Below are 15,264 nucleotides of genomic sequence, written 5' to 3' on the forward strand. Positions count from 1 at the left end.
CAAGAGCCCGTCCCCCCTTGCTTGTTCACATAGTACATTGCCACCTGGTTGTCCGTCCGCACGAGGACTACCTGATCGTGCAGCAGGTGGCAGAAAGCTCGAGCGGCCAGAAAAATGGCACGAAGCTCCAACACATTGATGTGACAAAGACGGTCCTCTGCTGACCATAGACCTTGAGTCCGGAGACCGTCGAGATGAGCCCCCCACGCGTACTCCGAAGAGTCCGTGGTCAGGACCTTGCGATGCGGAGGGACGAGAAAGAGCAAACCCCCGGAAAGATTGGAAGAGTTGGTCCACCAACGGAGCGAGCGTCTCAAGGAAGGAGTCACTGTCACAGGAAAGGAGAGCGGGTCCCGATCTTGACGCCACTGGGAGGCCAAAGTCCACTGAGGGAGTCTCAAGTGCAATCGGGCGAACGGTGTGACATGAACCGTCGACGCCATGTGGCCAAGTAGAATCATCAGACAGTGCGCTGAGACGGAGCGCTGCAGCGAAATCTGACGGCACAGTCGAAGTAGAGCCTCCACCCTCGGAGGGGGGAGGAACGCACGAAGGTGAACCGTGTCCAGCACGGCCCCGATAAACTGAAGGGATTGAGCAGGGCACAGCTGCGATTTGGGAAAGTTCACTTCGAACCCCAGACGTTGAAGGAAGATGATAGTCTGTTGGGTCGCTGAGATAACCCCCTCCCTGGATGATGCCTTGATCAGCCAATCGTCCAGGTAGGGAAAGACCTGTAGCCCCTGAGATCTCAGGGCAGCCGCGACTACCACCATACACTTCGTGAAGACTCGAGGCGACGACGCCAGCCCGAAAGGGAGGACCCGATACTGAAGGTGCAACTCCCCCACCTGGAACCGTAAGAACTTGCGGAAGGCAGGATGCACCGGAACATGAGTATACGCTTCCTTCAAGTCTAGGGAGCACATCCAATCCCCTTCCTCCAACAGAGGGTAGAGAACCGGAAGCGACAACATACGGAACTTCTCCCGGACCAGGAACTTGTTGAGCTTCCGGAGGTCCAGAATGGGGCGTAAGTCCCCGGTCTTCTTTGGGACCAAAAAGTAACGGGAGTAAAATCCCCTCCCCCGTTGGTTTGGGGGGACCGGCTCCACCGCCCAAAGGCTCAACAAGGCCCTGGCTTCCGAGAGGAGAAGAGGAAGCTGGGCTTGACTGCAAAGAGATGCCCCTGGCGGTTGTTCCGGCGGCGTGGCTGAGAAGTTCAGCGAGTAACCCTCGGAGATGAGACGGAGCACCCAAGCGTCTGACGTGATCATAGCCCAGGCCGAATGAAAGGCCCGCAGCCGGCCCCCGATGAGCAGGGGGTTTCGGCGAGAGTGCAGAGGGGGCCCACCCCCATCCGCTCATCACGTCAAAAAGACGGCGCTGGCTTAGACGTCCCCTGCGCCTGAGGTTTTGGTTGGCCCGCTCTGCCCTGCTGCGGGGTGCGCCGGGGCGGAGGCCTAGAGAATGCCGGTGTAGACTTTTGAGGGTATCGCCGCGGTGGAGGTCTGAACGGCTTCTGCGGCGGTACCCGGGGTTTAGGACGGACCAAGGAGGCGATGGAGCGCTCATGTTCGGACAGGCATTTGGTCGCCACCTCCAGGGACTCATCGAACAATTCCAACCCAACACATGGCAGATTGGCCAGGCGCTCCTGCAAGTTCGGGTCCATATCAACCGTTCGGAGCCATGCGAGACGGCGCATGGCTACCGCAAAGGCGGAGACCCTGGAGGCCAACTCAAATGCGTCGTAAATGGCATGAAAAAGGTATAGACGCAGCTGTGACAAGTTGGTCATAAAATTACCAAAGTCCCCCTTATGGGAATCCGGCATGACCCCATAATAACGGGGTAACGCCTTCACCATCTGCCTCAAATAGGATGAAAAAGTGAAAGCATAATTAAGGACCCTGGCCGCCATCATGGAATTGGAGTAGAGGCGGCGACCAAACTTGTCCAGGGTCCGCCCTTCCCGTCCGGGAGGTACCGCAGCCAAGACCCTAGAAGGCTGAGACTTTTTTAACGCCGACTCCACCAGCAACGACTGGTGAGACAGTTGGCTTTCTCGAAGCCCTTACACGGGATGGTACGGTACTTCGACTCCATCTTCGACGGAACCGCTGTGACCGTAAGAGGGGAGTCCAAATTTTTCAGGAAGGTCTGATGGAGGACTTTATTGAAAGGCAGACGAGGAGTCTCCCTCGGGGGAGAAGGCAAATCCTGCTCCTCCAAAAATTCCTTCGTATATTGGGAAACGGACACCAGATCCAGGTCCAAGGCCCTCCCCATATCAAGCACAAATCTCGAAAAGGAGGAGGGCTTGGAAGGCGGGGAGGGAGATCGAGAAGCCCGCGCCGCCAAAAAGGAAGGGGAAGCCTCACGGGAATACCGAGGTTCCCTACCCGTGCCAGACCCCGAACCCCACGACGCCGCACCAAGCGACCTCAACGGGGTCGGGGACCGCCTATGCCCCGAGGAACCCCTGTGGGAAGTCCCCGGGGTACGAGGCACCGAGGCATGCCCTTTCCGTCTCGGCGAGGAGTCTCTCGATAACCCTCCCTCGGAGGAACGGAAAAGCCTCGGATTGTCGAGGCGGAACTCTGAGACACGAAGCGTCTCAGCCCCGGTTGGCGAGGAGCGACCGCGTCTCCGAGGAGAACCCCGATGACGCTTGGGCTTCCTCGGCCGACGCTTCGCCCGAGGCCGACCCGGGAGGACTTCGACGAGGAAGAAGAGGAAGAGATCCTCCTAACCCTACACACCTTGTCCCGCGGCCGCACACTCCGCTCAGGCTGGTCAACCGAGGTCGAGGGCAAGGTCGGGGTCGAGGCCGGAATCACCCCGGGGGCCGAAGCCGAGGGAACCGAGACCAAGGCCGCCGAAGCCAAGGCAGTAGAGGCCGAAGCCGGCTGCAGGTGCGCGAGGGCACGGAGTAAGTCCTGAAAAACGGGAACTCCCATCATAGCCGGTAGATCCGGGGCCGGCGGGTGCTCTCTCGAGGGCGACCTCGGTCTCGAGTATTCCCGCGGGGCACCCGACTTCGACGCTCAGGGCGGGGCCGAGGACGACCCACCCGCCCCCGTCGAGGAGCCCGAGGACGGCTTCTTTGCAGACCCTGGAGTCGAGGAAGGAAGTGAGGACTTACCCTGGGCAGGCTTCGTCGCCGAGGTAGGCTTGGACGAGGAAGACATCCGCGGCGAGGTCGAGGGAGTTGAGGCCGAGGTCAAGGCCGGGGCCGAAGCAGAGGCCGACGTCGAGGCCTTCCCCGCCGCGGGGTCCACAGAAAAGAGCTCCGCCATTCGGGCACGATGGCGGCGGAGAGCTCTCGTCTGAAACGTCGAGCACCTGGTACAGGAGTCAGTCGGGTGCTCAGGACCTAGGCACAATAAGCACCACCGGTGAGGATCGGTAATTGAAAGCAACCGATCGCACCGGGTGCACTTTTTAAAGCCCGTCAAGGGACGGGACATGAGCTCAAAAATGGCCGGGAACGAACGAGATCCCGCGGCCGCAGCTACCGGGAACCCCCGGAGCCGAACGAAAAAACTTTTTTTTTTTTTTTTTTCCGACGATAACTAACACACGAACTAATAAAACAACAAATCAAGCACAGCGACCGAGAAAACACACTCAGCCGCGGTGTCAGAAGGCAAAAGATATAGAGCACAATTTCCACAGGGCTTCTGGCTCCGCGGAAAAAACTGAACTGAGGACCACAAGGTGGGGATGCGCCCTCTAGTGGGCAAGAAGGCATGCACATGCGTGGTGCAGCATAGCAAACTTGAAACTTCAATCAAGTTTGCTTGAAAAGCTGTCCGCGCTGGGACTCCGTAGATGACGTCACCCACATGTGAGAATATCATGCCTGCTTGTCCTGGGATAAAATCTGTTTTACTCTTTGGGATCTTGTGAGGTACTTATGACCCGGATTGGCCACTGTTAGAAACAGGATGCTGAGTTTGATAAACCTTCAGTCTGTCCCAGTATGGCAGCTCTTATAATCTCCCCTTTTGCTCATGGTTAGAACATATTTATATAAAACTTAGGATTCAAGGTAGAGGAGACTTTTCTTTAGTTCTGCTTCCTTTACTGATAAACAATGGTGTTCCTTTCTTAAATATGATTAAGTTGTGATGTAAACCGCTTTGATCCTTTTTGGCTTTATAGGCGGTATAGAAAGATTTTAATAAACAAACAAACACAATTGAATAGATCAGAAATCTTGAAGCTGAAAGTTGCTCAAGATACTGCAGTGGTCATTCAGCAAGTAAGTCTTTTATAAAGAGCAGATAGCAGGAACAGAAAACTAAAACAGAGTAGATCCAGTTGAGGAAAACAAGATGATAAAAAAACAGAATCACAAGTTACTTAGAGGAAATACCTGCATAATTTAGAAGGAACTACCCATTTTCCTGACCCCTCTTAACTAGAATCAATAACACTGCAAAGTTTCTTCTTCCCATTATCACAACTACCAAGAAAACAAACCTAGAAGTTCAAAGTTTTGGAAAGTTGCCATTTAGCTCTTTTTCGAGTGAGACATTGCTATTTCTTATTCGTTGTGAAGTTTTGTTATGAAAAAGATATTAACATAAGATTTAACCAATTTCAGAACACTTACATTTCTTTTCTGTAAATTGGTGAAGCAAGCATGACTTGCCTACTCCCATATCCCCTGTGAAACAGAAAATGAAGGTGTTAATGGACTAAAAAAAAGAAATTTAGATTTAAAAGATCATGTGCAATGTTATTTTGCTTTTTTAATACAAGCTTTATTAACTGTATAAGGAAACATCTCCAGACTAGTCAGCATAATTTTACAGCTTTTTAATGAGTTGTTAACCCACCCACCTCTATGTAAGCATAACTAGCAAGAGACTCTCCTTCAGTCTTAACCAGGGTTTAAAAGCAATAGCAGATGTTAAACCCAAACTTTATTTTAAGTTATTTATACGCCACATATCAGAAATAAGCAGCTTACAAGATAAAATAGCATAATATACATAGATATGAATCAACCATGGAATACCAAGTTAATGGAAGGCTAATATTTCACTTTTTGAACATAAGGCATCAAAATATCCTGTCTTCAGAATTAGAATGCAGAACAAAGTATGCTGCTAGCTAGTATTTCAGAAGACAAAGGTCAAACGCTCATAAGAAGCAGCCTTTCCAGATTCATAAATTTAAGCTGCAACAGAATCCAGCTGCATGTTTCATTGCACCATCCACTGTCATGTGAAAAAATTAGGACACCCCATGAAATATTCAATTGTTTCTTAAGAAATGTTCACATATCGATGTCAAATCTTTTTTTAATTTATCTCTGGAAAAGAACTTGATGTAATTGCAGGTAAACAACAAACTTTTTCCTTGATTTATTCATGAAACAAAAGATATCCACAAAAATATATATTTTAACTGAGGAATAGATTAGGACACCCTACACCCCAATAGCTAGTGTTACCCCCTTTGACTGAAATAACTACAGTGAGACGCTTCTTGCATCCATCTACCAGTCTCTGACATCAGTCTGAAGAAAGTTTGGCCCACTCCTCAATGCAGAATTATTTTGGCTGTGAGGTATTTCTTGCATGTACAGCCTGTTTCAAATCACCCCAGCATCTCAATAGGATTAAGATCAGAGCTTTGACTCGGCCACTCCAGCACTCTCCATTTCTTAGTTTTCTGCCAGTCCTTGGTGGATTTACTGGTATGTTTTAGGTCATTATCGTGTTGCAGAGTCCAGTTCCGCTTCAGCTTTAATTTTCTTACAGATGGTCTCACATGTTCCTCAAGCACCCTCTGATGCACGGTAGAATTCATGATAGATTCTATGATGGTAAGCAGGCCAGATCCTGCTACAGCCAGAGCATCCCCAAATCATGACACTTCCACCTTCATGCTTCACAGTTGGTAAGAGGTTCTTTTCCTGGAATGCTGTATTTGGTGTACGCCAAACATGACCTCTTGTCTGGTGACCAAATAATTCCATTTTAGACTCATCTGTCCATAGAACACTATTCCAGAAGTCGTGGTATTTGTCTACATTCTCTCTGGCAAATGTCAGTCTGGCCTTGATGTTTTTCTTAGAAAGCAAAGGTTTCCTCCCATGCAAGTTAAATTTGTGTAGTCTCTTTCTAATTGTAGAAACATACACTTTCACATCAACAGTAGCAAGAGCCTGTTGTAGGTCCCATGATGACTTTTTAGGGTTTTTGGAAACTTCTTTTAGCATCTTGCGGTCTGCTCTGGGGGTCAACTTGCTTGTACGGCCAGACCTGGGCATGTTGGCAGTTGTTTGGAAAGTCCTCCATTTGTACACTATTTTGCAGACCATGGAATTGCTAATGTCAAATTCTTTCAAGATCTTTTTAAATCTCTTACCAGACTTATAAGCTACTACAATCTTCTTTCTGAAGACCCCAGAAAGCTCTTTTGATCTCGCCATGCTATTCACTCTCACCGCAGCAGTCATGAGCACACTAAACTAAATGTCTGAGGTTTATGTAGGGCAAACCTCCTTCAAAAAGCTGAGTAACGATGCTCTAATCATATGCACCCGATGTGATACACCTGTGTGTGATTTGAGCTACTTTAAGTGGGAGGATATGTGGGGGTGTCCTAATTTATTCCTTAGTTAGAACACACATTTTTGTGGATATCTTGTTTCATGATTAAATCAAGGAAAATTTTTGTTGTTTACCTGTAATTACATCACTTTCTTTTCCAGAGATAAATAAGAAAAGATTTGACATTGATATGTGAACATTTCTTAATAAAGAGCTGAATATTTCTTGGGGTGTCCTAATTTTTTCACATAACTGTATACAAGAAAAATAGATCAGAAGACAAGAACCACCAAATCTATCAAGACTAGGATAACATCACTAGTCACCTCGAACTTCCATGGCTTTGGCGGTATATAAGAATAAAATTATTAGTAGTAGTAGTATTCATACACTACAAAAACAGGCTTATAGATTTTTTTCCCCCCTTAGAAGATGCAATGATTGAGACAGGGCCTTAGAATCACTGCTCTTATTAAAAATAAAAGGTGTGTCACTATGAATGGGTTCTATATGTGGAAGGCTTCTGGTTTGATTCCCAGGTCAGGATGTCTGTTCCCCAGTTTAACCAGGGTTAGGGTAGAGGGGTATGTCCAAAGACAACATGTGGCCATTGTGTGGAATGCTGCTGCTCATCTATCCTCCAATCTAAAATGATTGTGATGGGAGAGAAAAATCTACAGGTAATGCAAATAGAGGCTTATGAAGCCCGATACTTGCCTTGTTCTAAGCAAATTGGAGAGAATTACTGGGTCTCAAAAAACAAAGCAAAAAAAAAAAAAACTAATAAGATATAAAAAGACGAATGTCACACACCAACATTAAAATCATCAAAAATAGTTTCAATCTCTTTATAAATTTAAAATTGTACCCAAGGTCTCTACACCCATTTATTTATTTAAATTTTAGATGGTTTTAAATATATATTAAATAAAGTGAAATTGCAATGTTTTTATATAGCATCCATTATTTTTGTTAGAGCATATAATAAAGTGCAATTTTTTAAAACTATTTGTATCAATTTTAGACAAAGAACATAACAGCTATTTATAAAGCCTCTTTCATTAAATTGGTAACCAGCTGAATAATGGCCAAGGTAATATGAGCAATTATAATCTGTTCACAGCATATTAGAATGAACCTTACCAATTATGATGTACTTAAAGATGTAAGAGTAATTGTAAGGTGCAGTAGCCATTGTGGCACTAAAACAAAAATACAGAAAGTTTGTTAGCAAACAGTTTTATAAGACAAAGTTATAGGTACACACAATATTTTAACAAACCACCAATAAGAAAGAATGCCGACTGAAATCTTAGGTTCACCTGTATAGTCACCGAGATTCACCAGTTTTCCCTTTTAAGATTTTTAAAAGGTCCCCATCCAGGGAAAGAAACCACCAAGCCAAACCTCCAAGGAGAAATGATGCCTTACCGAACAATTTTTTCTTTAGTCAGCAAGTCTGTTCTGCACAAATGGTATTATCCCTTGCTAGGGTGAATTCGATTTAAATCAAATTGATTTAAATCATTAGTCAAAGACTTTATTTAAATCATGCCCATGATATTATGAAGGGATTACTAGGATTATTTACCAAAACATTTAAACATTGCATGAATATACTGCCTCATGCCAAACAAGGGAAACAATCCAACTAGTCTGCAGTGAAAAGTCAGGCAATGAAAAACCTGCAGAGACCATGAACAAAGCACAGGAACTTTTATCGAAGTAGAAGCAATGTAGTGATCCCAATGTTGGTTCTCATGTATGAAGATGCAGGACTTGACACTATCACACTTTACTGGGTCCACATTACATATGCACATTCTAGTACCTCGGAATACGAACAGGAAAATCTGCCTTCACAACCGTGAATAGCAAAAAACAACAACAAGGTGACCAACGGTGTTCAGTCTCTTTTTTTGTGTGATTGACTTGACACGATTGTGTTTTGGCCCACAAGAAACCTGCCTCAGGAGTCTTGTAGTTAAGTCGTGATAGACAAAATCACAGTGCTCTTTTACTCATCATGGAAAGTACTACTCTGTATAAAACCTGCATATGCGGCTGAACTGCTGGCTTGAACAAATGTGTGCTGCTGTCCATGCCTATGTCTGTACTCATAACAAGCGTTTGGCTTCTGGTATTCTAGGTTTAAAAAGGCAGGTTTTGAGGGATAAGGCTGCATATGTCAGGGTTCCTTCTCAAGCTAACCGCGAGACCTTTCGGCCACTCAGTTGGCTCTGGACATTATGATCCGCAAACGTACCACGCGTATGCTATACTGTATAGAAAGAAGAACTTTTTTTAGATATAGCAATAAAAGTGGGAAGATACTGGTGAATATTGTTAAGGCTTGGGGAGGGTCCAGGCATATTACAGCGATTAGGGATTCCTCAGGTAGGTTGCATTCTCAGCCAGACAAAATATCTCACTTGTTCGAGGACTTTTTTTTTTACCTCTTTGTATGCCGAGGGAGAGTCCCCGTCTGAAGGAGCCGTTTATTGACTACTTTGTAATTCCCCATGTTGCATGGGCTCTTATCCAATTGTAAATCGCCTTGAACCTTTATTGGCAAACAGCGATCCACAAATCTAATTATAAAATTTGATTTTTTTTTTTCCTGTTCTTCAGACTAATTGGGTATCAACATCCCTAGAGGTAGCTAAACTAGCGACTCCTGCACTCCTCACATACCACACAGTACATGGAACACAGATGCTCCTCGGAAGGCCATCCACCACAAATGGGGTATGAATCCATAGTATCCTGGCCTGAGGAGTCCACCCCACCTGTTTTTAAGCAAAAACAAAGTGTTTTGAGACAGATAGGAGGAGGCTTTTAAATTCAAATTGGGAAATCTAAGATGGCTATCATGGCAATGATTTTAGCATCAAGAACAGCCCAGGGGAGCAGCACTGAAATATTTTTTAAAAAATAGCAATTCTGGGATTTTAGAGGTGGGGGAACCTAACACACAAACAAAAAAAATTTGAATTTAAGAGCCACCCACCTCCTGATTTGGTCTATCAGCCTGTTACTCACTATGCTATGCTGTGTGCTGAGAGCTGCAAGAATTGAAGCTGCAAACAGCTTACAGGGAGAACCTCTGCCTCAACAAACCTAGAATTCGGACTACTTGTCTCTTCTGGCTGCCTCTCAAGCCCAACGTACCAGATAGAGACCTCAACCCCCTCCGGATCAAGTACACGCAAAACGGGGCAGAGGAACGCAGTCTGCCCCAATCCTGGAAAAAGCTGCCACGGAGCAACACAACCTGCGCTCAAGCCCCCTGCAGATGAACCTGGGGAAAACCTTGCTCCCAAGGGAACGGTCCCTGAGCTCCTTAACTCTTAGTGCAGGCTGTCCAAGCGAAGCACTGCAAAGCAGTCTGCCCCTTGGAAGCAGACCCTCAACCTCAGAATCTGTGCTCTCCTGCAGCCAGAGCTGTCCCACAAAGGGAATCATGTACAGCACTGAAAGCCTCGCAAACTTAGTGAAAAAAAGAAAAGAAACAAGCAGAAAAGACAAGCTCCTACCATCTCGCTTGTAGGAAGACAACTGGGGAGTTGAAGGACAGCCCAGATGTAAGGGAGGAGGAGCAAAAATGAATGGAAATGAAGTTCCTTACAAGAGTTACCATGAGGAGAGTTTTACTATCCACAAGTTCAGGAATAGAGTATCTTCAGATAAAAATTTAATTGCTTTTTTGAGGAAAAATCTAACAGATATTTTTTTAAGTCATCAATTTTTATTCACCCTGTCCCTTCCTACCTGATGAGATTGTCTAAACAAAAATACATGTCAGCAGAGCTTATGGTGGTTCTGTGTGTGCTAAGTGTGTGACAGAAATCAAGCGTGCTTTCCTCACTGAGGAGCAGAAGATTGTCGTAAAGATGTTAAAACTGAATTCTGTCAGCGATATCACATGTATAAACTAAGGTGATCCCTAACAATCCATAATGTATCTGCACAAGCAGCAGGTAGTCCCTTTGTAATGCATCCATGCCCCATCTTTACTGCAACGCCAGATCCGCATGCAACAAGACTCAAATTCTGAAGGACCTCCTCGAGGATTCTGACCCTGGATTCCTGTGCATCACTGAATCATGGATTTCTAAAGATGACCTTTTCACACAAAATGAACTCTGCTACCATGGCTTCCAAGGCCTCTTCTCACCCAGAATCAACCGCAAAGGAGGTGGCCTGGCACTCCTCTACAAATCCTTCTTCGATGTCCAGCTCCTCGAAAAAGGCAGCCACGCCTCACTAGAGTATATGCTAGCCTCAGTCAACGATGAACTCCGCCTTCACCCACTGGGCATCCTGTTACTATACCGCTCACCTATCCCTTGGTCCAAATCCTCCAATCTCGTCCTCGAGACCATAACTAACGCCTTCCTCAAATTCCAAAGATTACTAATCGTCAGAGACGTCAATCTCCACCTTGACAATACCACCAGCAAGGACACGACTGAATTCAATGACTTCCTCACCTCCCTAGGTTTCTCCCCCCCTGCATCCGCTCCAACCCATGAAAAGGGGCACACCCTAGACTTCATCAGGTTCCTCGATCTCACCGCTTATAAAACCTCTACCGAAGACATTCGTTGGGAACACGTCCCCTGGTCTGACCATTTCCTAGGGGCCTTCTGCCTCCCCATCTTCATGTCTCACCTTGGATCCCCACCCCGCTCCCCGAATTCCATTACCTTCTGGAAAAAAATAACGAGCGATCTGTTCTGGACCAAATTCCTCAACCATTTCCCCCCCACTCCCAAGCTTGCAGACTCAGAAAACAATTGGCACAACTGGATCGCCCTCTCCAAGTCTACCTACCAACCTTGTCCCTCAAACCACTAAATCCATTACCTACCTCTATAAGGCCCCTTGGTACTTTCCACTCCACAGAGACCTGAAACAGAAATGTTGAGCATTAGAGCGCAAATGGAAAAAATCCAAATCCCCTTCTGATAGACAGGCCTGGAGAGTCAATATCAAGCTCTACAGCTCAATATTAAAAAAAGCAAGGAAGAACTTCTACGGTGACAAGATCTCCAGATCCAACAACCAGAATAGCACACTGTTCAACATTTGGCGCTCCTTAACCACTAAAAACGATTCCACCCTGCTCCCCTCTTCTCCTTCAGCCGAGGTTCTAGCAAAATTCCTCAATGATAAGGTCACTACCTTAAGAGGCTCCTTCCCTCCCGCAGTCTCCTACAACTCTCTGGTGCCCTCCAACCCCAACCCTACCCTAGCTACCTTCAACCCCATCCCTGCCGACAGATCCTGGACTGCCTTCGAGCTCGTATCCGATTCTCAGATCCTTAAACTCTGCCTCAAATTAAAATCTTGCAACTGCACCTTGGACCCATTCCCCTCCTACCTATTTGAGAAAATTCCCACACAGGCCATCGCATCTCTTACCAAACTCATAAACTCTGCCCTACTATCGGGCATATTCTCTACTGAAATGGGACACATCTCTCTGATCCCACTACTGAAAAAAGCAGATCTAGACCTCTCCTTACCATCCAGCTATCGTCCAATAGCAAATATCCCTCTCCTAACCAAGTTGCTTGAGTCTATCATATCTACCCAGCTCTCTTCCTATCTAGAAAGATTCTCCATTCTCCTACCTTACCAATATGGCTTCAGACCCAACTTCTGCACTGAATCCCTATTGGCCTCACTAATCTCTAAGGTTCAGCAACTGCATTCTCGTAACAAGTTCGCTATTCTTCTACAATTCAACCTCTCTGCAGCTTTTGATGTTGTCCACCATGATATTCTAATTTTCCAACTCTCCGAGATAGGCATTAGCTCCACAGTTCTAGACTGGTTCTCCAAATTCTTACATTCCCGCTCTTACACGGTTAACATGAGCGGCACCTCATCCTCCCCCTGGATCTCGAATTGTGGTGTCCCGCAAGGCTCACCCCTCTCTCCAATCCTTTTTAACATTTACATGTCCTCCCTGAAACTCCTCCAACTATCCCCCCTTGAAACACTTTACACTTACGCTGATGACATCCTCGTCCTCCTTGAGACCGACTCGTACCTCACTAATCTCTCTACGAACATATCCTCATGCATAACAAACCTCCAATCCTGGGCACTCACAATACAAATGAAATTGAACGAGTCCAAAACAAAACTCCTTTGGCTCGGCCCAAAATTAGACCATTTACCCTCCTCCATCCCATTGTCCTCCGGCTCCTCACTACAGCTCGAGTTTTCAAGCAAAGTTCTGGGTGTCACCTTGGACTCCTCTCTATCCTTCAACGACCATCTCCACTCCTTGGTAAAAAAATGCTTCTTCAGCCTTCATATGCTAAGGAAAGTCAGACCCTACTTTCATCAAAAACACTTTGCCGTCCTAGTACAATCTATCATCCTTTCCAGATTGGACTATTGCAATTCTATTTACCTCAGCCTAAGCAAGAAAAGCCTCCATAGACTTCAGAACGCCGCAGCTAAGCTTATTTTTGCAAAAAGCAAATTTGATTACGTCTCGCCACTCCTGTCTAAGCGCCAATGGCTCCCAATAATCCCCAGGATCCATTTCAAATGTGCATGCCTAGCTTTCAAGATCCTACATGGCATCCTTCCTGCCGTTATTCCTCTTTCCTGGAACTCCGCAACTCCTACCTCCTCCAGATCCTCCCAAACTCTTAAACTATCTTTCCCTTCCACAAAAGGTATCTCGCATGCAGGCAAACTAGGGTCATCCCTCCCCTTTAGAATCACTGAGCTCTGGAATAACCTTACCTCCCTGCTCCGAACCTCAAGCTCCCTCCAACTCTTCCGTAAACACCTAAAAACCTGGCTATTCTCAAAACTGTAACACTTCCCTCTCTTTGGCCTCTCCCACCCATCCCCACTCTCTTACACCTAATCCTTAAACCCTCCACTGGAGTTCCTTTCTCATCCTAAATCCTGTAAACCGTGCAGAGCTGTGTCTATGGAGATGGTGCGGTATATAAACCTAAGGTTTAGTTTAGTTTAGTTTAGCTCTCAAACATAAGCTAAAAGCAGACCAAGAAAGATTTCCATTTAAAGCAGAAGTCAATAGAGAAACACAAAGTACTTAGGAGAGAAGATAAGGGGAAAAGGGGGAGCAGCATAGCTGAAGAAAGTGGGGAAAATCCTCAGAAGATACCAGCTTCTCTAATATAAGGGAGGACATTGTATAAAGAAAAATAATAAAAATCAAAATGTCAATGCCTTGAATTGAAAAAATATTAGTAAGTGCCATCAGCAGAGGTTGCTCTGCAGACTTACAGTATAAATAGTTAATTTGAAATAGGCTCTCAGCCTCTTGCACAGTCTTTCTAAAACAGTGTCTCTCAAACTTTTATAGCTCTGGCACACTAAATGGAGCAAAGGTTTTTTGTGGCACATTATACTTTAAATTATAAAATTGCAAAACCAACAAAAAATTAAATTTGAGAGTTATTTAAAGTTCTTTAAGCTATGTATGAGTAATTGTCACAATGGTGAAACTAAAGTAGATAGAATTGCAAATCAATGCGATGGATGAACTTGTTTTTATTGCAAATTAATGCAAAACACAGCTCGATAGTTGACAAACAAGAATGCATTTCATCATCCACCATCTGCAGTTGTTCTCTTTTTTCGATTTAATTTCTGTCAGAGTTGAAAATGCAAGTTCACAACGATAAGAAGATCCAAATGGAAACAAAGCCTTGCTTGCTTTATTGCTAAAGTTAGGATAACTACGGCATAAAAAACAAAACTAAAATTACTTTCCATTAGTTTTTAAGGACCAATCACATCAAAGAATGATGCTTATCTGGGCAGTTGTATCATTATGCACACAGACACTCGCAACATTGTATATTTACGAAGGGAATTTAAAAAAATAAAGTAAAATTCTGGAATATCTCATGAAACTTTTCTAGAAGGTTGTTTGAGACTAAGGACTTAGAAGGAGCATTGGGGGAGGCGGAGACAGGTAGTCAGATTTTGCAAATTCGTGCAAAACCAAGATAGCCCTGATAAGCAAAGTGGCTTCAAAGTTTGGTATGCTAAATGCTATCTAGATTGCGGGTGCCCAAAACATCGATAGTCAATCTACCGATCAATCACAAAGGCAACACCGGTAGATCGTAGAGCCAGTGTTCTCCCTAGCATCTTTAGCATTCCCCCATGGTCACCGTCTCACCTCTAAAGTACTCTAATTACGGCAGCCTGCAGAGCAAACGTAGCAGGCTGCCATCAGCCTCTGTAGCACGTTCCCTCTGCTACAGTCCCCAGACGTCAGAGGTGCAGGACCACGGCAGAGGGAACATGTTACATAGGCCAACAGCAGCCTGTTACGTTCACTCTGCAGGCTGCCTTAATTAACTTTAAACTGTGGTAGTTAGGCCTAGAGGGAGGAACGGAGGCTTGCAGTGCGGGGAAGGGCAGGAGAGATTTGGAGCGGCAGGCAGAAGAGATACAGGGATGAGCAGGGTGGCGATTCAGGGCAGAGCAGGAGAGATTTGGGGCAGCAGAGAGCAGGGTGTGCAGAAAGCATAGCAGGACTTCAAAGGAGCTGGAGAGTCAGAAAGATGTTTGCAACTGGTCCCCAACAGTCGCTTCTTGGGTTAATCGGCTAGCCCAGTCGGTTTCAAAAATTTCTTTGGTGAATCGCATCCCTGTCTAATTTGCATGCACAGATTGG

The 15,264-nt window shown here is 45.6% G+C and overlaps 1 protein-coding gene across 5 annotated transcripts in view; it reads right to left on the minus strand.

Moving 5' to 3' along the window:
- RAB14 (RAB14, member RAS oncogene family) overlaps nt 1–15,264 on the minus strand; it is a 100,878-nt gene that overhangs the window by 70,556 nt on the left and 15,058 nt on the right. For all 5 annotated transcript variants that reach the window (XM_033961258.1, XM_033961259.1, XM_033961257.1 and 2 more), the window contains 2 exons: nt 7,719–7,777; nt 4,625–4,678 (listed from right to left, as the gene is read on the minus strand). In XM_033961258.1, coding sequence (XP_033817149.1) covers nt 4,625–4,678; nt 7,719–7,770 — 106 coding nt within the window. In that variant the 5' untranslated portion in view covers nt 7,771–7,777. The remainder of the gene's footprint in view (nt 1–4,624; nt 4,679–7,718; nt 7,778–15,264) is intronic.

This window comes from Geotrypetes seraphini, chromosome 10 (assembly GCF_902459505.1).
Source record: "Geotrypetes seraphini chromosome 10, aGeoSer1.1, whole genome shotgun sequence".
Classification (NCBI taxonomy): domain Eukaryota; kingdom Metazoa; phylum Chordata; class Amphibia; order Gymnophiona; family Dermophiidae; genus Geotrypetes; species Geotrypetes seraphini.